The 25,301-nt window shown below is 41.7% G+C and overlaps 3 protein-coding genes across 10 annotated transcripts in view; 1 reads left to right on the plus strand and 2 right to left on the minus strand.

Annotated features, from left to right (window-relative positions):
* Positions 1-1,667, minus strand: part of LOC124175966 (calmodulin-binding transcription activator 2) — a 29,576-nt gene extending 27,909 nt beyond the window's left edge. For 4 of the 6 annotated variants that reach the window (XR_006869277.1, XR_006869278.1, XM_046556668.1 and 1 more), the window contains exon 1: positions 1,244-1,666. The gene's annotated coding sequence lies outside the window, so the exon portion shown is untranslated. Of the gene's footprint in view, positions 1-1,243 lie in introns of all 6 variants that reach the window. The other 2 variants (XM_046556665.1, XM_046556664.1) reach the window with 2 other exon arrangements.
* A 1,053-nt stretch (positions 1,668-2,720) lies between these two features.
* LOC124175969 (RISC-loading complex subunit tarbp2-like) lies at positions 2,721-6,150 on the plus strand. Of its 3 annotated transcripts, none has more exons than XM_046556675.1 (3): positions 2,721-2,831; positions 3,939-4,291; positions 4,759-6,150. In XM_046556675.1, the coding sequence occupies exons 2-3, from the start codon at positions 3,947-3,949 to the stop codon at positions 5,431-5,433; spliced, it is 1,020 nt and encodes a 339-aa protein (XP_046412631.1). In that variant the 5' UTR covers positions 2,721-2,831; positions 3,939-3,946; the 3' UTR covers positions 5,434-6,150. The 3 variants fall into 3 exon arrangements, with proteins under 3 accessions (XP_046412631.1, XP_046412630.1, XP_046412632.1); XM_046556674.1 differs by having other exon boundaries at positions 2,727-2,936; XM_046556676.1 differs by lacking the exon at positions 2,721-2,831 and adding an exon at positions 3,837-3,858.
* On the minus strand, positions 5,745-25,038 carry LOC124176967 (dynein axonemal heavy chain 5). The gene is made up of 33 exons (XM_046558916.1): positions 24,940-25,038; positions 24,593-24,832; positions 24,394-24,500; positions 24,056-24,279; positions 23,707-23,984; positions 23,196-23,369; positions 22,644-22,873; positions 22,363-22,562; positions 22,075-22,298; positions 21,816-21,991; positions 21,571-21,753; positions 21,103-21,501; positions 20,778-21,025; positions 20,422-20,685; positions 20,182-20,357; positions 19,110-19,301; positions 18,814-19,042; positions 17,936-18,609; positions 17,041-17,846; positions 16,726-16,933; positions 16,244-16,630; positions 15,984-16,156; positions 15,512-15,878; positions 15,210-15,404; positions 14,995-15,133; positions 14,457-14,733; positions 12,586-14,388; positions 8,922-12,499; positions 8,610-8,836; positions 8,205-8,516; positions 7,656-8,107; positions 7,267-7,561; positions 5,745-7,196 (listed from the first exon to the last, which is right to left on the minus strand). The coding sequence occupies exons 1-33, from the start codon at positions 25,036-25,038 to the stop codon at positions 6,810-6,812; spliced, it is 13,923 nt and encodes a 4,640-aa protein (XP_046414872.1). The 3' UTR covers positions 5,745-6,809.
* Between the last annotated feature and the right edge of the window lie 263 nt (positions 25,039-25,301).

Genomic DNA, 25,301 nt, shown 5'->3' on the forward strand with positions numbered 1-25,301 from the left:
ATCTACATCAACGATAACTTGGTAGCTAAGAATGTAATTCACCGAATGAATTTAACTGGAAAAATATTTGACTCACCAATTTTTTTACATCACCTATAGTGTATTTTCCATTACGACAAATAGAGATGTGTTTATAAAAAGCCAAACCGTTAATTATCAACGAAATTGAATATTTCCTAAAATAATCACAATGAAAGTGTAGGAAAACATGTGGCTGTCGTTGGCAGATGTTGCATGACCTTTACCAGATATAAGGCTGAACGAAATATCGCGTTTGCTGGTCTAGTCGAAAGATTTCAATAACAGTACACGATGTATAAGGAAAAAGGGGGAAACCTTTCATGGTACAGGCAGCTGACTTTTATTTGTTTTCAATAGGGTCAGGGAGGAAAGCGCCCCGAGGAAATAATAACTATTCGTATCGATACCGCGATGTCCATAACAGCGTCATTTGCAGTCATAGAGAGCCGAATATTAACTAATCGAATTTAACACGGATAATCGATTAAAGGTGAGTGGAAATAATTTTCGAAAGACCTATTACGGTGTCAGCGAACCGCGGTATTTCAATCACACCTACGTGTTGTGCATACATCTATGCATAAGAATGCCAGTAAATGTGTAACGTATATATATACACGACACAACGCGAGAAATCTCGTTACACTTTCACTTTATCGAATTGACCAACAGCGGCGAAGAAAAAGCGGGACGAAATACTGTTTCAGTTAATCAAATTGAAGGAATAACGATCGCAGATTGTGTGCAAAAAAAAATAGATAAATAAATAAAAATAAAATGAAAAAAGAAAATCGCGGCAATATTTTGAAACGCAAACGGACGTGTTTCGATGCGTGATGCGGTGAAAAATCAAGGCAAAGCGAGCTAATGCGGGGTTTAATTGGAATTTAAAAAATCCGCTTGTTGATTCGAAAAGCGTCACAATGTAAACAGTCAATCCAGACGGTATCTTGCCGCTCTTTGAACAGACGGTCATTGTGTACGCGCAGGTAAGAATATACACACACTTGCGGCGAAGCGTGATAAAATACTGTTCAATTTGGTGGTTGAATTCAGTGGATTTTACCGCTCGAACAAACTGTACGACGGAAATTCTCGTTTTCTCAGAAATTTCGCGAGGCAAAAACGCAAACATCGGTTATTCTCTGCCCGATGTGAAGGGGGAGTTTGGAGAAAAATGATTGAAAAAAAGCGAGTGGAAAAACGTAGGGAAATTACTTACTGTTTCCACTCTCTCCCGACTCCGAAATGACAGAAAGCAGCCCGTGCCAGCGAGGCTCATTTTTAAACGCCAATTTTCCACGCCTATGAACCTCAAATCACTAATTCGACACCGCTTTAACACCAAGTCATAATTGCACTTTCTGTTTCTGTTGTGTTTTCAACTGTTCGCCACATTTTTCATCGAGAACGTATTTCATTATTCCGTATACGCGATAGCAAACTATTCCCGGGATCCATGACAGATGGGGAACATGGTCGCATGCGCCGGAGATAGCAGAAACCATTTGTGATATTCAAGGCCCTGACGCTTGGATGTCGAAGGTTTGCTTACTGCGCGTGGAATTTTTCCATTCCATCTTCGACTTTTGAACCGCGCGCCATCTTGCATCTACAAGACGCCATGCTGCATTATCTGGATTGTAACCAAAGTACAGCACAAGAATTCTCTGGACTCGATTCTTCATACTCTCTTATAGAGACCGTGCGCAATATTCACGGCAGCGCCAAATCGATTCTATTTATCCCAACCGACGGGCATTTTCTCCTGTCTACGCTAATGACTCGGCTAATCGGAAGTTTCCGTTGCTACCCTGTCGCACGAAATTAACCAATCGTTTGGAATCATCCTGTTCCATAGAGACATTTTATACTTTCTAGCAGTTTACCCGGTATTGCCGGGACTATCGTAATTATTATTCCGGGCAGAAGCATTTGTTCTGTACACATATTTGCTATTTCGTAAGCATAAGGACAAATCAGACCATTTGCCAAAATAACGCGAATCTCATCGGTAGAGTCATTTCTGGCCGCCCACGGCGATTCTTGTACGCACGCTCAGTCCCTATATTCATAGACGTGTAAAAACTGACCGCGGGAACGAGTGAAAAATGCGATCCTGGCGTGGAAAGCGAGAACTACACTCGGACCACAGGCATCTTTGTCTGACGTATAGTACTAGATAAGGATGCCTGCGGCTCCGATGCAGCTCTCGTTTAGTACACTCATGAAGTTGCGTGTTACGAAGCTGCATGTGCTCTTTGAATAAGGTTGAATATTGAGTAAAATTCAGAGAACTCCCGATTTATTTGTACTATTTTTATTATATAGAATAGCAGATAAACAAAAGACATTCTTATTTGTTTTCTTCTAAAATAAATGAAAATTTGGATCATTTGTATATTACGATCAACGAGATCTTGCGATCTTTGTCGGTAGGTGAAAATATCGCCCTGTAGAATCCCCTAAGCAAGATAGATTCCCTTTTTTTAAATGGACGGTTGACTGTCAAACTGGACTTATCAAATACCTGTCGTCGGCAAAAAATTATCGCTCATGCTGCTGAACCAACAATTGTATGATGCATGCTTCGGTAACATTGTTGCAATTGATAATCATTTTCGTAAATTCGAATAATCGTGCGATTAAATTAACGTAGTCCGTAGCCGTTGCAGATAACTGTTTTGCTAATAGTGAGAAGTTGATAATGGCAACGCTGTTCTTTAAGAAATGCATGGCAACAAGTCTTTGACCCATTCTGACGATCCTACTGACCGTGGGATTCCCAGATGATTGTCGCCAGAGAATTTGTAAGTTGAGGTTACAAGTGTGTCGTTTCTAAATTTCTCGATTCTCTCCATCAATACGCTTGTAATCAGTGATAAAATCCTTGCCAGTAGTTTTGCACAAAAACAGTAAGTAAATTTACTTCATACAGTATAAAATTTACTGATGAATTTCAATTGAAATCAGAATTCAACTTACCGATCGGAATCAACCCAAATACGATCTTTGAGAATGACAAATGTCACGTCTGCGAATATCATGATGGAAAAAGAGCTCACTTTACATTTTCCCACGTTTAAGTTGCATACACGAACCGAATATCAGTGTCAGCATAACCTACTCATTTTTAGGTTAGGAAAGCAGTGTGCAGCTGCATACCTGGCACAGTTGTTCGTATTTCCTTCATTTCGCTCCAGTTTCCGTACCGAGTTTCGACGAAACAACATTTCAACCTTACATGGAGACTCAAATTTTCTAGGGCATAGTAAAACATGCTCGCGGCTCATTACGAATACGTCCGTTATCATATTCTTCGTACTTGAATTGTTTTCAGTCTCCTTTGTCGGTTCAGTGTGAGCGCATGACACTTGTTACATTGAAGCCTGTCAAGAGTATCAACGCACCAACAGATACTGATGTAAACAATGAACATTTATACATCGATGCTGATTATCGCTCTGCTTCAAACCAGCCTGCTGGGCTTATGACTGCCTATCGTTAGGTTCAATATTTTAACAGGAGTAGAATATTGAGATATAGTCACCGAGACTCTGGTCTAGTTGTGTAACAAGCATGCATTGACACTTGTTTGCTATGCATTGTATAATTTTTTAATAAATGCAACGACAGTAGTTTTTACTATTCATCTTTCACTACTAAAATCCTGGATTTCTGCACTAGCCTCTTTTTCCAGACTCATGTAATCTAATATAAATAAATTGTACAGAAATATAGAAGTACTGAAACGTAAAAATTCCAAGTAAGGAACGATTGAACATGTTTGTCAGCACAGTGATACTTGAATAGCCATTTGAAGAAGATATCAAGCTAGTTTGTATCCTCACAATATTGTCTTAATAACTTGAAACTGATATCCTGTTACAAAATTGTCAATTTCTCTGAAATTACAGGTTACAAAATGAGCAAAACTCCGGTGTCCATTCTTCAAGAGATGATGGTGAAAAAATGTTCAATACCCAACTATGAGCTTATCCACAATGGAGGCGGGTCACATGAGAATACTTTCACCTATCAAGTTACGTGTGACGGTCTGTCTGCAACTGGAATGGGACGTTGTAAAAAAGATGCCAAACACGAAGCTGCCAAAGCAATGCTAGAAACTATTGCTAAAGTAAATGGTTATCCCCAACTACCGGCATCCCCGGCTCAGTCACCGAAACATAATTCTTCAACAGCGGAGGCTCCCACTGCAGCACAAACATCATCGAATACGGCATTTATCAACGCAATAGGAACATTGCAGGTATACTTGTGATTGCGAACGCATCAAATAGAACAACTGAATTCACGATCCCTTCCAAATTTTTTATACTTCGATACAATTCAAGTACACTCTGAAAGGATCAACCATAAATGTTTATGGATTTTTTAAATCTAGGGTCTTCTCATGACACCCATGCAAAAAATCAGATTTTTGAAATTCGAGTTCATAGAGCAACGTATTGCTCGAAATTTGATTGACCTATGAAAAATGTTATCGTAAAACAATTTCACTCTTTTGTACGAAAGTTTCGAGTTTTTAAAAAATTTCTTCATGAGTCATTCTTTAAAAATTTATGACTGACACTTTGTAACGCTGAATTGTATAAAAAGGCAAAAAAATCAACAGGGACCAGGATGAAAATTCGCATTCTTGTTGAATTCAATAAGAACTGCTCCTTGTGGATATTTTGGACAATAGATAAAAAATTACGAGTGTTCAATTTTCAGGAACTATGTGCAGATAACAATTTGCAAGAACCTCGCTACGAGAATGTTAGCGATGTTGGGCCACCTCATGCAAGAGTTTTTACAATTCATTGCATAGTTTCAACTTTTGTCGAACGAGGTATTGCGACTACTAAGCGACAGGCAAAACATGAAGCCGCTAAGAAGATGATGGATCGCATCACGGATGTAGTCGCTGGGAAAATCCGAGATATTAGCATCTATATGAAAAACGAGAAAACTGAGTATGATGATGAATTAGACAATGTAGCAATATCCCGGTATCCCGATTTAACTAAATTGCCGACTATAAAAAAGCCTAATTTGGGAGTAAAAATATCTGAGTACCATATAAAAGTGAAGAATACCTTAGAAAATAATGTTAGGCACGAGGCAATCGGAAAGCTTGTCAATTTGATTAATGATGCCAAGTTGAAGTCTGATAGCGAATCGTCGTATGAAACAATATGTTCAAAGTTTAGAGAAATATTAATACCTCTAAATATTGAGATGAACGAAATTCGCTTGAACACTACTAATAACGCTGGTTACGTTGCGGCCTTAAGCTTGGACACGAGTCCAGCATTAATCGAAATGAACTATGGAGATGAAGAAGTAAAGGCAAAAATCGGAGCCATTATTAAAGTAGCCACTACTCTGCATATGCTGCTAGTATGATTTCAAATTACCGGCAGCAAAAGCTCGAACGTCGGTTATCGCACTATGCAAGATTATTCGTTGAATGAAATAAATGTACAGTTACAAGCTGCAAAATGGAAGCCGCCTTGCTGCAATCGAATATATACATATACATACATATATATATATATATACATTAATGATGATTTTTAATTGCAGTGACTAGACGCCATATTTCTTGGTGCATCTATATAAAAATGCGTTGACATTTCGATTTATAGCCATTGATTTGAATAAAATGATGAGAGAGATTATACAGTGACTATAATGTAGAATTTTTTAAGTGCTCCTCAAAGCTTATGATATAATACTTCTATAAACAGAGATATAAATTTGCATTACAATTTTTTGTGTGCAAGAATTCTCGGTTGCTTGGTGAATCTTTTTTACAGCGGTATTTATCCAATTAAATGTTTTCTATAAAAAATTTACAATTGTTATAATATTCTTGAGATTTACTATATAAAAAGTTACTTACAGTGAATTACATTTTTATTTACGATTTGCTTGTATTATTATGGTCCTTATTTGGCACATTTTTTAATAGTCATAGTGTCCACCTAATCGGGTCAAAATTTATTTTAAAATATCTGTTTTTTTAACAAAATAACCCAAATAAGGACCGCTCTAATGTGCGTATTGTATTTCATGTGTATGAAATATTTTATCTTAGCTTAGCGCTGATGTACAGTAAATCGATAGCTTTTTATCAAGTGGCACGGTTTGATAGTAAAACAGGTACCAAATTGAATGATTGATGAGATATTACATGAAATGAATATTTAATCACCTGGTTAATATTACGTGTCCAATATTTACATGAATATTTATTCCACGGATTTCTTTATTCAAGTAGTTTAAGATATATGCCGTGTATATCTGGTCGTATACACCGCAAGTACGTTTACAATTAAGTAATAGTATAATATTTGCACAGACGTTGAATTTGTACATCGAATTATTTTATTAATTGATTATAGTGTTTTAGTCGCGTTTTTCAAATTTGAAGGTAGATAATTTTGAATATGAATTTTGTAAAAAAAAAAAAATATGTATGTATGAATGAATTTTGATGTTATTTCGTATCAGGATGTAACATTATGTGTGTGTACGTTATAATTGTAACCACAAAAAATTAATTTACTTTACTTGAGATAACTCAGTCCGAAATTGAAATTTATCTGCGACATGTACGTACGCATGATTTGTTCCTTCCAGTAGTTATTATAAAAATCAAATACTATCCATGTATCAATTATGTAGTCCACGTAAATAACTTTGCTAATTACATGACATTATTCTAACTTTGCACGTAATGTATACATGTATGTAAGTTTTTATTACCCCATGGTCCCTTATTTTATGTCGCACAATAACGCGACTCCTCTCAGAGTCCAATGCCGAGGATTATGATCAGTTTCAAAGTCGATTGATCCGACGTATTTCTGATCAGTTCTCTGAGGTTTTCTGTAAATCGGACACTCGTAGAGCGTTGGATCTTTTCCAGCCGTTGTATTTATTGCGTATATGTATATAACTGGCATCTGTTCGTAAAGCACCTTTGGTTTACTCTCTACCAACTTTCCTGATTTCCTATCCAACGATGCACCCTCCAGAAATAAACCATGGACGTAAACTCCCTCCTGTGGGGGTTCTTTCACGTCCTCTTTATTGTGCCGGGTTAACAAATTTTGAAGAACCACCGAATCCAATGCCCACCCCTTATGCGCTCTGGTCACTTCCTGTTGTCATGGATTTAGCCGATTATGATATCCTTTCAGCCTCGCAAATAGTATACGCGAATCAACTCACTTGTCTCATTGCGGTTAGAAATCCCTGAGGGTTGAAGAATCCCGTCATCCAGAAAGCGTTCGGACGACCGTTGGCGCACCAGTGCCTAAACTGTCCATCCCTTTCCAACAGCTCCGTGTACCAAAATCCCAGAGTTGCAGACTCCCACGATATCTTTTGCCACTTTTCGGGTATGCGAGCGTCGTACATCGCGTCTAGCGATGTCCGAAGGCCTTGGCTCATTACTATAGTGCCATCGATGGCTAATTTGAGATCGCTTAGAGTCGATTGGACCTCCTTTATCACACGCGAAATCCTGGAATGAAATCCATTTGCTACTACTTTGTTATCTTTTTTGTAAACATGGTCTGCAAGAACGTAGAAATGAATTTCGAAGCACAAGCACTGACCTGTCGATCTCTTGACGCAGGAAAATATTCATCGGAAGCAGAGCTCCCATTCTTTGCAGGGCTTCCTTAACTTCGAATGCGTTATACTGGGGTGGTAATTTCGATAGCATGTCATCAGCCAGCCTGTAAACGATGCTTTCTCTCGTCTCGCCACCTTGGGCGCCTCCTTCTTTCGGCTGTACGTTCAAAATTGTATCTAGTATTCCTTTTGCGGTGTTTATCTGGTAAGTTATGTCCGCATTCGAATGCAGTCCAAATACTTCTGGCGTATCGGAAACTGGTAGACTGTTTATGTAATCAATGTACCCTTGCAGGTTTCGAGTCTGAGGTACGCGATAACCGTGATAGAATTCAAACCCTGGTCGTAATAAAACGTCACAGAACCATACGTGCGTAAATGTTGTCAATAAACGTTTATCGAAATCATCTGTTACTCTGCCTCCATATTGAACCTGTCGTCAAACAATTATGCATGAAAATTCGTGTTCAACTCCGCTGTGGAAAATTTATTTGTATCATAATCAACGAAAATCAGTAACGATTTCCTACTTCTCCAAGCATGTAGCATACTGTCGGCCAAGAGACTCCCTTCTTAGGATCCATATCGTCCAAATGATTTTGAATGAACTGCACCGACGCAGCGAAGTCCGCCTGGTTAAATTCGTACGGCACATTCCAACCTAGTGGTCCGAATTTTCTTCGCTCCTGTACAACGGTATGCAAAAATGCAACAGCGTATAAAAGCGGCGGCCATTGAGCCTGCGTGCTGTAATCTAGAGCATCTTGTGTCACCCCTTGGTACGTCCTCTTCAAACTTGCTCTTATGCCTTGCGGTGGTTCGTTTGTAAACTTGATGGCCATCTGCATTTGAGTAGAGAGATGTGAGAATGGTTACTCACGTTAGCGATTTTTTCTATTGTCGACGAAAGAAAATATGTACCTACTCCGACCTACCTGTAACAAACCAATTGGAAACTGCGCGTGAACTTCCGTCGTCATCCACAGTCTGAATGACTCATGAATGTTCTCGGTTTCGACCAGAGCGTCCATAGCTTCAGTGCAGAAAGGAAGAGACAGATGAATGTTCTGCAGGAGGACCCATCCTCCGGTGGCCATAGCATCACTGATCATTTTACGAGAATGAAATTCCTGCCCTTGCCCCATCGAAACGGATCTGAGTTCTGTAGCACGAGTAAATTGTTAAACACGTTCCGCATATTTCATTGTATCAACTTTCACCGTTCATTAGTGTGTCATGTTACTTACGAACATCCTTTTGTTTCGCTAACGCAGTTATCTGCGGGCTTGGATCTGACCCGATGGATAAAATGCAAATGAGAGGACTTCTTGGTTCTGACTCCGACCACGTAGTTTCTAGGTCCAAAATTCTCGCCTCGCCATACTCTTTGCCCAGGGATTCTATTATATACTTTCTCGCCTGAGAAAGAGTTCGGTCAGGACTCCACGATCTGACTAACAGTAACTTCCGGAAGACGTCGAGATTCTTTTGGTAACCACAAGGTAGTTCCTCCTCTTCGGGTTTCTCCTTTTCATACCATTGCCGCCACTCTTTCTCGTTGAATTCGATCTTCGTCAGCACTTCAGAGAATACTTCGAGCTTGCTGATTTCCACCAGATTTAACCAAGTTATGTCCAGTATCCACTTGAACGGTTTTGGCGCTACTGCGTTGAGATCCAGAGACGCTCCTCCTTTTATAAATGCCATAAATTCTGCGTGGGAGATCGCCTCGCGCTGGCAGTCTATTTTCATTGCCAGCATGAGCGTGAAAAGTGCCTTGTGCCTTTCGTACAAACTCCGCAATGTGAATCCCCATACTTCAAGGGTCAGATGTCTGAGAATAATGTCTATCCGTTCATTAGTGATTGCACTCTTAGTCGATTTTGTTATCGAGTTATCGAATATAGTCAAGAATTGCTTTAAAGAGTTTTGGTACATCACATTCACGTTACTCATTTCAACTATGAGAAAGTATAAAATGGACCCTCTAGCAGCTACTGCACGGAATTCTTCTCTTGCTATCGTGATTTTCCTTTCCGTTAATGCAGCAACTTGCAGTTTTTCACTAACCGATTCTGCGGTCGATTTTGTTTCCTGCAAAACACGAATCAGAGCTTCGTCATCTACCAGCGAACCTTCAGAGGAGGTCAATCTGTGCAGCAAAGTGCTCTCAAGCTCTTTCATTGATCTTTGATTCGTCATCACTGACTCGAATAGAGCAACACGTTCAGCCTCCAAGTCGGCCTTTTCCATCAGAATCACCCTACCGAGTAGCTGGTCTTCTAACCCTTGCATAGTTACCGTGAAATCGATGATTGACGTCTTTGCTGATATTTCTGGACTATACGCTGGGTTCGGCAATTTAGTTGTGATGTAGAGCATGAAACCAGGCATAACATCACACTCCTTGTCCCCAACTATTACTTTCTCGATAGAACCTGACTTGATGAAATTTTTCTCCAATACGTTGTCAATAACGGGATCGAGTTCCTCCGCTACATCTTCAATAAGTAACGGTCTTCCTAGTGACAAACTGTCTTCTAAGTGAGTTCTGAAGTATTTGTGATTGAGAGATGTTATCTGTAGCTCATTCGACGTTTCTTTATTTTTTATCCACATTTTACCCTGGTTCTGTGGGTCAACCAGAAGGGGATATGACGATGACTTTGTCACAATCAAAGCGTTTTGCACGGACAACTCGTCGTTCGGAAGACCTTGCAGGGTCCATTCCGATATCGTGGCAGAGTCCACGAGCATGTTAGTTATATTCAAGTCTTTGGTAAACGGAATAGTTCGAGTGGTTAAAATATCCATCCAAGAGTTGACGAGCCCACCTCTGTATTGCTGATTATAGGGTCCACAGTAGGACAAAAACCCGGTTGCTAGTAGAACGTCTCCAACCAATCGTCCGAGTTGGTCTTTGAATTCTCGACTTTGGTGTGTCCACCGAATTTTTTCACCTCCCAGACCATTTATCAAAGCGGTAGCAGCAGTCATTTTTCTAAGACACACGTTGGCTGCATCCGTTAAACGTTGTTTTTCTGACACAGCTGCGTCATACTGTTCCTTAACGGCCTGCAAGGCCATTTCTCGTTCGGACAACTCTCTTTCCGCATTGGCAAGATCTTCCATAGCTACTTTGAGTCTAGCCTCTTGTAAAGTCAAGTTTGCCTTTAGTGGAAGAACCTCTTTGTTCACGGAATGAAAGAAGGCCATGGCTTTGGTCCATGAGAGAAGACCGGCCACGTCTCCACACACTCTTCTTGCTGTTTCCATATTATAGTCTTCCATCTTAAAGTACGGCTGCAACAACTCGACCATTTCGTTATTGATTATATCTTTAGGATAGTTTTGTAATTGTAGCAGAAACGTTGTACTGGCCATCATTTTGAGCGACTCTGCCCAAGAGGGCTTTGGACATAAGGCCGTAGAATCGGGAACGACTGATCCAATTTTTCGTTGAAACAGAATCAGTACGCAGTCCATAATTCTCATGATCAGGTGCGGGGGTCGGCCCAACTTTCTGACAGTAGCTATATGCGCCGGCTTGATAGTATTCAAGGCAGCTTCAGCTTCTTCGAGGGCTGGTTTCGCAGCCTCCAGCTTTTGCTCAGCTACCGCTTTCTCCTCGGCAATGCAGGCAACCAATACCTCTGCCTTTTCTTTCACTTTTTGCACTTGATTTTTAAAAGTTTCCGCCTGCATTGCTCGCTCAGTCACCTCCAAAAGCACGGTCTCTGCCTTCTGTGACGCGTGTGCTAATTCCTGTTCCATAACAGCCAGTTCTTGTTTCAACAGCTCTACAGACACTGATGCTTCTTCTAATTTAGCAAGTCCAGTGTCCATTCTCCTCGCACCTTCTCCAAGTTCATGCTGTTTCAATTGGTAAATATTTTTGTATCCTCCAATAAAGTTCAAGTAAGATTTTGGGGTAACGTGGGTGGCTCGTCTGAACCGCTGGAAATACTCGGTTGAAGTTTCTGCCACTACATCTTGTATAGAGCCTAATGCGTTGACTAACTGCATTTTGACGTGATCTGTACAGGCGATTTCAAAATCGTGCAAGAAATGCTCGGCCACTAGGACCAATGCATCTCTTGGCCAGGGCTGGAACCAGTCAATCGTGCATCCGGATATGAGAGCTGGGAATCGGAGGGCTCTATTTCGGAATTTCTCACCAACTGGAGAGAAACAGAACACCACGTGTAAGTTTTGACAAGTTCGTTGGAGAAAGTATTCCATGACAAGTTCGTTGTTCAACGTTCTCTTAGGATTTTCTCTTTTCAGGGCCGGTGTAAGTTCGGAAATTATTTCTGCCTGTTCGTCTCTTGTGAACAGATTGCTTATGACTCCAGAGCTCAAAACGTTATTCAAGTATTCGAGGAACCCTTCCTCTTTGATGTCAAGGTCGGTAAATATGAAGGTCGTACCTTTGCCTTGAGCGCCACACGAGCGGTAAAGAAATTTCAAATCTTCAAGGAAGTTTGTCACGTTGTAGGATCTAGTCAATGTAATTTGGAAGGTTTTATATCCAGCAATGAAAGACGATAGCTTCGTTAAGCTCTGTTTACCAGAGCCACCGACACCAACAAGCATTACGTTCCCTCTTGGATGCCTGATGACTCTCGAAATTTTAACCAGATGTAACATGGCATCAGGGAAGAAAACTAAATCCATACCAGCCCCTCTCTGCATTTCGTTAAACTGGGATAAAAACATTTCTAATCGATCCCTCAAGATTTGGTGCTCTTCAACAGGTTCGTAAACCTTTGGTAGTTCCATGTCAGCGTCTTCTCCCTCTTCTCCAGTCGGCTCGGGAGCGTCTCTGAAAAACAGAATTGAATAAACGAGCGATGAAATCTCGTATTAACGCAAGCATGTACACATTGGTGAGCTGCATTGAGTATTTACCTCATGAAGTCAACGAAGACTGGATTCTTATCAATCATAGGTACGTAATTGGTCCCCAGGACTTCTTCTACGGTGTTGACTAACTCTTCATCAAACCATTGCTTGTCCGTTAGCAAGGTAAATCTGTCACTAAATACCCTTGTACATTCGTGTTTCCAAAGAAGCATGAGAACGCTTTCACTCTCTATGACCGTTGATAGTGTGCCAACCATTCCTTGCCAGATGCGTGATAAATCCCGAAGGCTGAAAACGTAATGGAACTTGGCTGGCGTTGGTAATAACTTGGCTCTGGTTCTTTGCCAGAGAACTCTGGTCAGCGGTACCATTTTTTTCACGAGACTCCTGACCTCCGTTGAAAACCCCCTTTTTGTATTATAGTGACCTTCGCCCAAAACGCTGAAGATCCTGTCGATCGAAGCGTCATTCGGAATCGTACAGTTGAAGATGCAAAATTGTCTCTTCAGACGCGAAGGGATGTCGTTTCGTCCACCCCCCGGCTGTCCCATCGCAGCCAAAAACGTAACGTCAACAACGGTTGTGAATTCACCAGGCTTCTCGAGGGAATAGAATCCTTTCATATCCATTGTTTGTCGGACAATTTCGTTTGTAATTTGGTCACCCCATTCGTTGATTTGGGGCAAATTAACATCGTCGACGAATACAAGCATCTTCTTTCCACCCGGTGGCCCAAAGGTATTACCAAGTCGTTTTTCAACATAACTTTCAATCGTCTTTTGAAATTGATACGGAGTTGTAGCAGAACTGAAGTTGAACGAACGTCCCAAAGTTGTTTCTGGATTTGCTCTTTTCATGTACGATTTCATCATGACTGTTTTAGCAGATCCTTGCTCTCCAATCAACAGAACCGCTCTGTCCTGACGTCCGATCAGGTCGACCAGATATTGAATCCTCACGTTATCTTGAATCGGTACTAAGATATTGCTATAATCTGGAGTAGCGTAATCAGGGTACGAGTAATTCATAACTAAAGTCGCCCAAGGATCCCATTTCCCCTTGTCATTGACAACGAAATCGAAGACCGTAGCCTTCGGGTATTTTTCCGATGTAGGTAGGTCGAACGCCGTCAAATTCGATCTCACGTAGTCATCGTACTTGAGTCGATCTGCAGTTTCCAAAAAGGCTCCAAGACCCCAAATCATTGCGAAAACGTAAAACCGTCTCAGATGCTCCGCCGACATGGGCTGTGGCTTATCTCTCTCGATGTCTTCGTCATCTTCGTCTTCTTCAACGGGAACTTCCGGGGGTACCAAACCTTCCAACAGGCAAAGCATTTGACGAACCACGTTGCACTGAAGTATCCTCATCGAAAATACCAAGTTTTGAGTACTCCAAGCGTACAGCTGAGAAAATGATTGGTCGAACATTTCGCTGAAGACCTCCTCTTCGAGAGTCGCCCGACTTTTCAACCACGCAGTAACAACCGGCTTCCAATCCAAGCCCGATGAACTCATGTAAACCATTCCGTTCCGTGATACCGTAGCTGGACTTGCATTGTCTATGTTGTGGGGTTCGAAAATTATCTTACATGTAGGAGCCATCGCTAGTCTGTCTCCATTGGCCAGGGTCAAGGTTTTATTATCGTCCAACACGGAATTCAAATTTTCTATCCAAATACTGTCCACTGGCCCGTCCAAGACCAACCACACGTGTTCCCCTTTTTTGAGCTTCAAAGTCTTCCGCCATAGTGCAGAGAAAATTCCGTCAGTCCAGTCATTAGTGGCCACGTCAAGCCGGCCAAACATTTGTGCAGCAGTTATACTCTTCGGATTCATTCTCATCTCCCTATAGATCGATGGAAATAGTTATGGTGCCATATCACTAGATAATAAACACCGAAAAATCATACTTACCTGTGGGCATCCCCACATTGCGTCAAAGCTTTCATCAAAGTGTGAATGCACGTAGTTTTTCCTGCACCAGTAGGACCCAGAGTCATTATTCCGTGCCTCACTCTTTGCGTTTCATACAGTTGAATCAATTTCAAGACCCATGGAGGATGGTAAACCAATCCAGCTTCTTGCACCTGCTGATCAATGGCTGTCTCCAGGTGCGGGTAAGCTGTTTTTTCAAGCGCTTGGTTTGGGAACAAATCAGCCACCAGCGATATGAACAGCGGCTCGTCTTCATCTGTGAGAACAAAGTACATTGTTTACTTTTTTTCTGTGTGCATAAATGTAAAAAGAAGTATAAGTGTGAATATATGTATAAGCATATAGAAATATTATGCATATATTAAGCGTATTCAAGAATCTCGTCCATATTATGTATTGATTTATTTCGCAAAGGAATAGTTCAAAATAACATACATTTTCTGTGAATCTATGCAACTTTTCTACTCTACAGTGCTCGAGTGATCGCTTAACGTCTTTTCACAGTTAACTTAGCTACCGATTAATTTCGAAAGATTCATGTCTCTGAGTACTCGCATGACTATAGTACTTTCCGAATCTTTCGAGTTAACTCTTTTTGATGCTCCAAGTGTTCGCAAAACTGACAGAATATTTCTCAGTCCGAAATCGTAATGAACCTACAACATGGTAAAGAAAAGTATGTGGATTTTTTTGTCATTTTCTACTCAACGACGTGTAAAAGGAAAGATGTACCTGTTTTGTGAGTTGTTCTTCGCACAATTTGTACAAAGTGTAAAATTTTCGAGCCAGTGTGATGTTTTCGAGGAAACCACAGCTGGCTAACTTTACTCTAATAATAATTTGTCTGTCGGGTACCATCATGGCTACGGTACGAAATTGAATCTTCAAGTTCTCTGGCAATTCTTTGCGTCCCGCGTATCCTGGATTCTGTAAAAAAAATTACAACCAATTGTCAATTAATTTTGAAGCACGAGTATGTCAATTATTATTATTGAATTGTCGTTACTGCAATGTCAAGTATGAGAAAATTCTACCATTGTGATGAATATTCCGAGTTCGGGACACATGTCGATCTGATCACCGTCGGTGAATACAAATTGTTTCTTTTTTTCTTTTTTCGCGGCCAAGACAACAGCAACTTGCTGTGCAGCGACAGACAAGACGGGCAGTTCGATCCTGTTGAATTCATCGAAACAACCCCAAGAACCACTTTGTGATAAACCTTTATAGATACGGCCGAGGCCTCGGTAGTCCATCTGATCGGAACAGTTGAATACGACGACATACTTTGCTAATGTTTTTCCCATATCCTTGACAGTCTCAGTCTTTCCAGTACCTGCCGGCCCACAAGGCGAGCCCCCCATGGACATCGACAAGGCCTGGGCCAAAGTTATATAGCATCTGAAATCGGTCAAAGGCGATGAAAAATAAAATTAATCACAATTTTGGACTGTGCGAGCTTCTTCGGGATAGCTCGCCGGTTTCATTTTAAGTAGAATTGTATACCTGTCAGTCAGTGGAGTGATGACCAATCGTTCCGTGCAGCCAAGGTATTCATTTTGGTAAGTGAATTGAACGTCCGTAATGAATATCGCAGTTTTGTCCAAGTCTTCCTTGAAGTAGAACCTGCATTGCTTCAACCATTCAAAGTCATTGACTGATCTCACGTTCATTCGGCACTGAGAGCAGGAAGTTGAATGACTGCGTTACCGAAAATTCATTGAATGTTTGGACGATGTAGCTGTTGTTTAATCAATTCGTCTTACCAGAATATCAAAAATGTCTCTTTGATGAACGTGTATCGTAATCAAAGTTTCAAATTTAATCCTATCAATTTTTGTCAGGTCTCTTGTCGTCTGGTCGATCAAAGTGTTGAGTAGCTCTAAAAATCTGTTGTTTGTTTCACCCATGATTTTTTTATCCGCCCTAGCCTGCATGAGCGCCAGCTCAGCATCTCTGGTCCATATCATTTGAATACCAAGGATCCCTACTTGAGCGGGCATTTTATCAAGAAAACTTAGCAGATTGAAATTTTGGTCGTTTATCATAGCGTGAGATTGGCGGATAATAGAGTGTAGAGACTGCTGGGAAGTTTGGAGAAGTTGCATCAGCCAAGTTTCGACGGAGCCTTCCGCTCGAACAGCTCTTTCAAGCTGTAAAACGCCTCGTCATCGGTAGATGCAGAATTTGTTTGTCGTGCCTTCAACTGAACAGATTACCGGATAAAACTACAGCCGGTCTTACTCACCACAATTGATTCACCCTCCGAAGAAATAATCGCCGTCATCTTGTTGTACTCGATGTCGTGAAACCTCACATACCTGGTGTTATCAAATATTGACAAAAGATGATTCTGAATTGTATGGGAGTCTGACGCCTGGCCCAAAATCTCCAACAATGCCGGATCGGATACGAAAAAGAATCTCGGAAACATCATTCGTTTCTTCTCCAAGTATCTGTAATAAGTCGATATTTATTTGTTCATACGTGCATGAATCAAGGTGCGTCATTTATTTCTGCACCATTTTATACAAGTTTCGTTGTTTATACTTTTCATGCTCACCCACTAAGTGATTTCTGGCACAATTCTAATTGTTCCTGCAAGTGCGGCAGGAGCTGTTTGAGCAAATCGTCACCCACGCAACACGGAACGACGCCAGGTGTTTCGTGAGCTCTCTGCATTATTTTCTGCCAGCTCTTGTCAATTTTGCTAAATCGCTTAGCCTCCTTTGGTAATTGTTTGGCAATGTCACCACCGACGAACACTGCTTCCAGATACACCCACATGTTTTGGACGAGTAACCACCGCTCCAATATTTCGTTAGTATTCGATAAATCTGAAACCCATTGCTGTATCTGTTTACGAAACGGAGCGTTATAACGATTCGACATAAGAGATCCAAGAACCATGAGACTGTCTTCCAACTGGCCGATAGTTTCTGCAGTGGTGTCTCCTCGCAGTAATAATTCGCCTCTGTTGTTGAAGGTCATGAAGGTCAACTCGTGAGCCGACCATTCATTCACTACTTGCCGTAATTTCGCTTCGATATCCTTCTCTTTCATTGCCGATATACAAATATCTTCGATGTCCTCTTTGTACTTGAGAAGCGGAGCTTCCAAAATGTTTTTTAAGCAAAACCCTTCACTGTCTAAGTCGAAAGTATGGCCAGTGACCTCGACGATTCTTTGCCAATGACGTGGTTTCATTGCTCTGTTCGCCATGAGTTCTAGAAGAGGACACATGTCGTTGAAGTCGTCTATCGTTTTTTTCAATGCAAAAAAGGCTGGCCACTCTTTCAGGCCTTTCGGTAATTTCCGGCAACGATTTTGGAATTCCATCAGTTCGTTATTAATCTCTTCAATGTTGACCTGACAAAAAAACATTTCTATATCATGATTATGTAATATAGCAACCACCGTTCCATTGCACCAAGGTAACTTCAACCGTTTCAACTTACTTCTCCCCAAGGTATGTCATAGTAGCTGCTGACTCTGTCAATAACATCGTTGTACAACTTATAAAGCTTCTGAAGTAGATTCAACTCCTTTCTTATCTGCGACAACTCCGGATAATCTGTCGTCGGCAAGCCAAACAGTTCCTCGCCGTTCTGATAAGTCTGTAGCTTGCGCCACATCCCATCGAATCGATTCTGGAATAATATTTGCCTGTCGGAGGCTTCTCTAGGAGTCAGGCCAGGCTGCATTGGTCCCGAGTGCCTGTATTCTTCACAATAGGATTCGTTATCACTTCGGAATTTCTCCAAGTTGTTCCGTAATTCTTCTTCGAATTGTGGCTGTAACGTCAGCAATAGAACGTGACTCTCCAAAGCTCGTCCTTGAAGCTGTTGCCACGTGTAGCGCAAATTATCGACCTGCTCCAAGCACTCCCTGTCAACTGGAACTTCGTACCGCGTAACGATATTGAAAGCTTCTTCAATAGGATCAATCTTTAGCTCCATGTCAACCTCTTGCTCGCGAATCTTTTTCAACGTGTCCATGATCAAACGAACGTCATCCAAATCGCGGATCTGCCTATCCAGCTTTCGTTCCATCTCATTCATCACGGCATAGACGTATTCCATCTCTCGCCTGTACTTCTTCTTCATTGCTTGACCAATTTTGTGCGTTGATCCTGAAATATAGAAATGTATTGTCAAGTGCCGCTGCGTACTTGATTCAGTTTTACAGTTTATTGACATGCAAACTAACGTACCAAATTTTTTTATTATTTGAACACCAATTTTTACAACAATGAAATTAACTCGCAGAAATTTTGTGACAATTCTTACATTATTGTAATGCCAAGGTGTCACGAGCCTCAATCTGTGAAACTTACCTTTAATCTCCGTATACAATCCGTACTTTAACTTTTCCGTCGAAACGGCAATCGACGTGCCAAAAATAACCATGTCTGGTTCAGTGGCCAGTCTATCTTCCAGTTCGCCGTGTCTCCTCAGGGTTGACTCAAACTCAGGTAACGCGATTTGCAATAACTCTCGTACCGTTCGTTCATTCTTCCACAGAAATTTGTAAGGTTTCCAGCGCTCAAGAAAGCTAGTCAGATCCTATAAAAAAAAAAGCCTTTTGAGAAAAGAACTTTATCAGCAAATTGTTTATGCGATTTTCACGTGCCTGTCTTAACTCCTGGGTACATGAGCTTAGCAGGGAAAGCATCTTAACAACTTCTTTGTTCTCCATGACCATAGCATGAAAGTTCCTTTGCTGTACGGGAAAAGCAGGCTTCTCTTCGGACTCGATTTTGTAAAGGCGCCTTCGCCTGGCACGTGGATCCTCCGCTTCTCGAGCTTGATTTTCAGCAGCTACCTGTTCAGCCAGCGTGACGACGTGAAATAAATTTCGTTTAGGCACTCCAGGAAGGCCTCGCCATGAGGGCTACGATGAGCATCGATTGTGGAGAAATAGGTGCAGTACACAGAAGTAGTGTGGTATTTACAGCGAGAGTCAGTGAAAGCGTAGAGACCATGCCATTTGTTGATGGTGAGTTATGCCACAGGTGAGACAGAAAGAGAAAATAGTAGATTACAGGTGAGATAGAAAGAGAAAATAGAGAACAGTAGACACAGTACTCGGTGATGCAAACAATGAATCTCAGTTACAACACGTAATACCTTACAACAATCCACAGAATTTCAAAGCCATTTATATGTTGATCTTCTACCGATTACCATTATTGGAGACAGGCGTTGATTTCACCTAATGTTTATCTGCGAAGACTGTCTTGTTAACAATGCTTTGCTATTGAATAGAAAAGGTGAAAAATTTCTTCATATTTAAATTTTTCTTGATCTAGGGTTATCAGAAACACTTTTCACAATGCCACGTGAAACAACGACTAATAAATACAGACGATCATTCCACAAAGTTAACTACAGGGGGTCATATACCCAGTTATGGTGTCGTCACTAAATAACATGTCACATCTGAAATTGCCATTTGGGCTGGTCATCCAACCACATAAGGACAGAATAGAATCAAGACTACAGAAGAGTTAAAGATCTGCAGACTTCATTCCGAAGCATCAGCTTGAGTAAATAAGCTGTAAAGTCCAGAGTGTAGTAAGAAAAGGTGATTCAGAGAAGCACATTTAGAAGTACGTACATACATAGATCAGAAATTGCTTGAGTTACAATGAAAGGTCGAAGAGATCGACGGGATTATTGGCATATGCCTATAATGCGCATACCTTTTCTGTCGCCTTGCTTTTTCCAGCATTCCACTGCGCTACACCCCTAGCAACTCCTGCGATACATTTACCCGCTGAGCTCAATGAATCTTGAACTTGTTCAAGGTTCGGTCGTACGGTAACAGCTGGTATCACTAGAGTAGCGTGAAGTAAAAATACCGGGTGGGGTCCATCCTCTGTAAAACGAGCATCGAGTAGCTTCAAGCTTTTCTTTAATGACGGTCTTCTTGTCATCCGTACCATTGTCAGTTTCTTGCATAAATCTTTTTCTCAGTGCGTCCAGAGAGCTCCGAGTGACTTTGATGAGAACGTCGACGACCTTCCTTGAATAGTATCTTCTCATTTCGGAGACGGCGTTGCGCACCATCTCCTGCATGCCTTTTGAAAGGCCGCCACCGGGGGTTGCCAAGAGTTGATGCGGGTTGTCGAAACACGCCCAAACCACAGACCAATCTTGTTGCTGTTGTTGCCCGCCCTCATCGGAACCGTTCTGCCCCTCCTGGTCTGAGTTGTTGAACCGTTAGAGAATGTAACGACTCTCAGAGTGCCTTTGAAGTCTTACTTCATGTAGAGTTCTGTGCGAGTTTGAATATTACCTTCGCGATTCAAGAAATCAAATTGATCGGTTTCTGCAGTACTCTTAAAACTGGTCGCGGCATTTCTGACCAACTCTAACACTTCCTCAACTGCTTCTTCTACCATTAGACTCTTTCGATGCAAGTCAACTGCCGCAGCTCTGCAGGCCTCTTCTGTTCTCTCAACAAAATCATCCACACCCCATGGCTCGTCGTCTGGCAAGGCATGGAGGCTGATCTTCTGCATGCTCGCCAAGACTTGCAGAATTCTTTTGGATCGAAAGAACCACGTTGAACAGTCGTTTATCATTTATCTGAATACGTTTCGAAGTAAACGGTTTCCTACCTGTTCGTATAGACGTCGTGAACCCTTGTTATCAATATGTCGAAAGTTTTAATCTCCTCTTTAGTATTATCACAAAAGTCTTTCCACGCTGGATTCGTCCAAGTCAGGGAAATAAGCCCTGGTCCTAGCAGAGAGGCGACTCTTACCAAGTGAGGCAACAGCAAAGGTCTCACTTCGAGTTTAACGCGGCGTGCAGTGCTGACAAAATTCTCGATGATGGATTGCAGGGAATCTGTGACCAAGGTAAAGTGCTCCCGTTTCGAGAGAATCGCTAGAGCAACTATCGGTATTTCCAATTTAAGTTTCGCTAGACAGTCAGCTTCTCTAATCAACAGAGTGATGCGATTCTCAAGGTTTACTCGCACTTTGCTCGACTCCTGATCTATCGTCAGCAAAGGCCTAACCGAAATTGGGTCACAGTCGATTATAAATTCAAGTCCAAAACTGAACGTCACGTTACCTACTCACCTTTTCAAGCAGTCTTCCACAATCCAGGAATTCTGGTGCGTCCAAACCTCAGCGATGTCTACCTGATACTGAAGCAACGCTGCAACGGCATGATTGTATCTACGCACCAGATCGACCGTCAGTGGCAAAGCCTTCAACACCGGGTGACTTGATACAGATGTTGCTAAATCGTCTAAATGTACTCTAAAAGTAGTAACGTTCATCATTGACCAAACGGAACATTTGTTTTTACTCTATTCACTTACTTCAAGGACTTGGCCCAAGTTAAACGGCCAGCGATTGGTGGCATGTGTCTGGGAAGCGGTGGATCGTCCCTTTGTCGCTTAAAGAGTTTTAGGGTTCGTTCTATTTCTTTGTCACAGTAGCGAACAGCCAGAATATATTTTTCATCCAGCTTTGTCAGAGGGATCTTTTCGCTAACCTGTATCGGAATAAACGAATCTAGATGAGTTGGATGTAAGCGGTAAATTTCGATTTGTTTTTTTTTCAGTATTGCGCGCTTACCTTCTCGAATCTCGTCAGAAACCGGATACCCTGAGGTGTTTCCCACACGTCGGCATAATTCTTCTCGATTATATCGCCGATGCTTTCCTTCAGTACGTCAGTTTTGGCCATGAAAGCATCGTAATCCACGTCGAAGTCCGCGTTTCTTGGGTCGAGATAGTCGTACGATTTACTAGTGGCCAACTTTTTGGCTTCCTCGAATATTTTCATGGCTTCGTCCAGCGCTAAAAGATATCCGGCGATTAATCAACCTTGAAAATACCTTGGAACGGAACTAAAACTTCTTACATTCGCCGAGAAGTAATCCCTCCATTCGGCGCTCGAACAATCTCTGGTAGTCCTCGATCAGGTCGAACATTTTCAGAATTTTACCTATCCGAGCACAGAATGAATCGAATCTACCAAACACATGGGTTTCAGAAAAGCGGAACTCTTCTTCCGTGACTGCAGGCGAGCATCGAACTAGTCGGTAAGTTTCTCTGTAGGCTCTGTTCAGATTACAAATTCATCCATTAACACAATTTTATCGCAGTACATTTAAACCCTCGATTTCCGTTGTGAGTACTCACTTATTCAAACGCAGACAGTGTTTCAATTTTGATCTGGCAGCCGCCCTGTCTTGTCCCCATACAGTTTCCCGGCCTCTTTTCGTCACATACTCTCGGCAAGCCGCGATCATCTGATTCGTAATCTTCACCATCAAAGAACTAGTTCTCTCTGAAGTATTGTAATATCGAGACACACTGTATATCAGGCGAACGGTTTGGAGCAAGGATACCAGAGAGTCTCTCATTTTTACCTGAAATATATAATTTTTACTTCCAGCATTATACGTTCAAAACATAAATGGTTCACACGTTTGACTAGGTATATGTGTCATTTGAACATTGATGACTGTGAAGAAATAGCATCGAAGCAATCTTATCATCAATTCTATTTTACTTATAAAACCATGACTCGTTTTTATATACTCAACACCTTCCGGTGTAATGGTACTTTGAGTGGAGGAAGAACCTAAATAATTAAATCATCTACCGCAGACATAACACAATATTGAATCTGAAGAGTTAGTAATACCAAACACTACTACAATTGGTCATTACGAAACGTGAATACCTTACCGGATCGTCAAGATACAAACAATGACAGCACTTCTCCATCGCTTGAATATACTTTGCGTTGTCTTTAGACTCATTGTAACAATATGTGACCTCGTCTTCAGCTTCTACCCAATCTTTAATCGTCTTTGATCGAGCCACTTGCAGGCACAGTAAAGACATCCGCACTTCGTGCTCCTGAAATGAGTACAGAGATAAATGACTTTCGTGGTAGAAATACTGTGGAACTGTATTTAATCTGATTTAATCATAGTTTTCGATAAGATCTAGAGATTTTCAGGAATGCATGGCCTAGGGACTTAGTGTGGCGTTTCGGTGTTTCAGAGACGAATATTGCATTGAAGCAGATTGGAAAAAACCTCGTGATCGGAGAGAAAATTACATTGGAACCAAGTTCGATACATGTGTAACAGTTTGCTGAAAGAAGAAAACTTTGTATCCTCGATAGCCAGCCTTCCAACCATCCGAACTTGTTGCGTCAGATAAAAGTTTGTCTAATGCAAGTATACTGTACCTGCAATCGTCTAGTCAATTGACTAAACTGCGCACCCCTTCTTTTCCAATACTCCAACTCTTGTTGGGGTCCAGAGTTATCATTTTCTCTTCTGACTTGTTTACTTTCCAACATGAAATCTCTCAACTTCTTGATCCATGACTTCACTCTATGCTCGACTTGGCCGGCGGCGCCTTCCTTCGCTAAGAAAGCTTTGGCCTCCTCGAAATTGTGCACATCTGCCATCAAGGTCGTTCCATCGTCGAATATACTTCCCTCTATCGCCACTTCTTCACACACTGCATAAAACCACAAGTTCTGAGTGAATAACAAAATTCCTATAAGATTATTTTTCTCATAAACTCCTAACCTTTCAAAGCACTGCAGAATGACCTCAGCCCAGGCAGCAATAAACTTTTGATCATTGGACAGTCATCCTCGTCCTCCATGCCGGGATGAGCCAAGGCATCCATGAAGACATGTTCCACGATTCTCTGTATAGAGGGGACCATTCCAACCGCGATGGCATCGATTATCCCTGTGTAAAGATCTCGGTGAAAACCTTCTTCTGGTAGTTGCTTCGTAGTGTTGATGCTAACCGATAAATTTACAAATTATTTTCAACAGAATATGGATAATAGATGATCAAGAAAATATGAAAAACCTCACCGAAACATATATATACAAATCCCAGAGCAAGGCACTTGCCATCCGTCTGTTAGAAACAACTTTTTTTTCGGTGGCTCTTTGGGTTCTTTAGGTTTGGGTACCGAGGCCGCTGGTGCTGTTCTTGAGCCGCCAGTCTTCGTTGGACCCTGATGCCAACACGTGTAGAGAATGATCGATATTCTTACAATTGGTTGGTTGGACACAAAAATATGGCAGGTCAGTGAAGATCGTAACAAACCGTGTCCACCGGAAGTTGAGGCTCTGGTTCTTCTACTTCTTGGTAAAACCAAACAAGGGTGCATCTCATGTGCGGCATGAACAGGTGGTTGATTTCATCGAGCATATCCCCCTCGAATACGTGGTCCATGACCTCGTTACGTGGGAGTCCCGTCGCATCCATGAGAAGCTGAAACGCGAACTCCAGACGAGGATCCATCTCGCCACGTCGCGCCTTTCGCTCGCATTCTTCCCTGCGTTTCTGTAAGACAACAAATCAGACGATTGAAAAGTTTAACACGTCCCAATGAAAATCAGAAACAATTGGTTTCAATTTTTTCTCCGTTCTGTTATCTCGAAAAAAATGACCTGAAGAACATCTCCAGGACCTCCTTCTTCGCCACTTCCCTCTTCCGACTCGTCGGAAGATTCAGCGGAATAAACTCGACGTGGACCATGAACAAACATCCCTCAAGACTTTGTCATGCAGGGTTCCTCGGGCACACGACTACGCCACATAACTGAGGAGAAATTGTTAGGTGTTCCCGAGGTCTCACTCTCGACCATAGGCAAGGGCCGTGAGGAGCGAAGGGGGTAACACCCTACTCTGAACTAACATGAGAGGGTTCGGGACTGACGCGGTGTCTGGCACCACCCCCGACACATCACCCACGCGCCATTTGGCGTTTCCATTCTCTTTATACAGTGTGTTCGAAAAGTCGTTCATTAAC

This window comes from Neodiprion fabricii, chromosome 2, assembly GCF_021155785.1.
Source record: "Neodiprion fabricii isolate iyNeoFabr1 chromosome 2, iyNeoFabr1.1, whole genome shotgun sequence".
Taxonomy (NCBI): Eukaryota; Metazoa; Arthropoda; class Insecta; order Hymenoptera; family Diprionidae; genus Neodiprion; species Neodiprion fabricii.

Excerpts from the sequence above, each read along its gene's own strand:
- LOC124175969 (XM_046556675.1), top strand. The coding sequence starts at position 3,947 with ATGAGCAAAACTCCGGTGTCCATTCTTCAAGAGATGATGGTGAAAAAA. Across the intron at positions 4,292-4,758 it reads ACGCAATAGGAACATTGCAG|GAACTATGTGCAGATAACAA; the intron begins GTATACTTGTGA and ends TTCAATTTTCAG.
- LOC124176967 (XM_046558916.1), bottom strand. The coding sequence starts at position 25,038 with ATGTTTGTTCATGGTCCACGTCGAGTTTATTCCGCTGAATCTTCCGAC. Across the intron at positions 19,043-19,109 it reads GTACCCAGGAGTTAAGACAG|GATCTGACTAGCTTTCTTGA; the intron begins GCACGTGAAAAT and ends TTTTTTTTATAG. Across the intron at positions 8,837-8,921 it reads AGCGAAACAAAAGGATGTTC|AACTCAGATCCGTTTCGATG; the intron begins GTAAGTAACATG and ends CTCGTGCTACAG.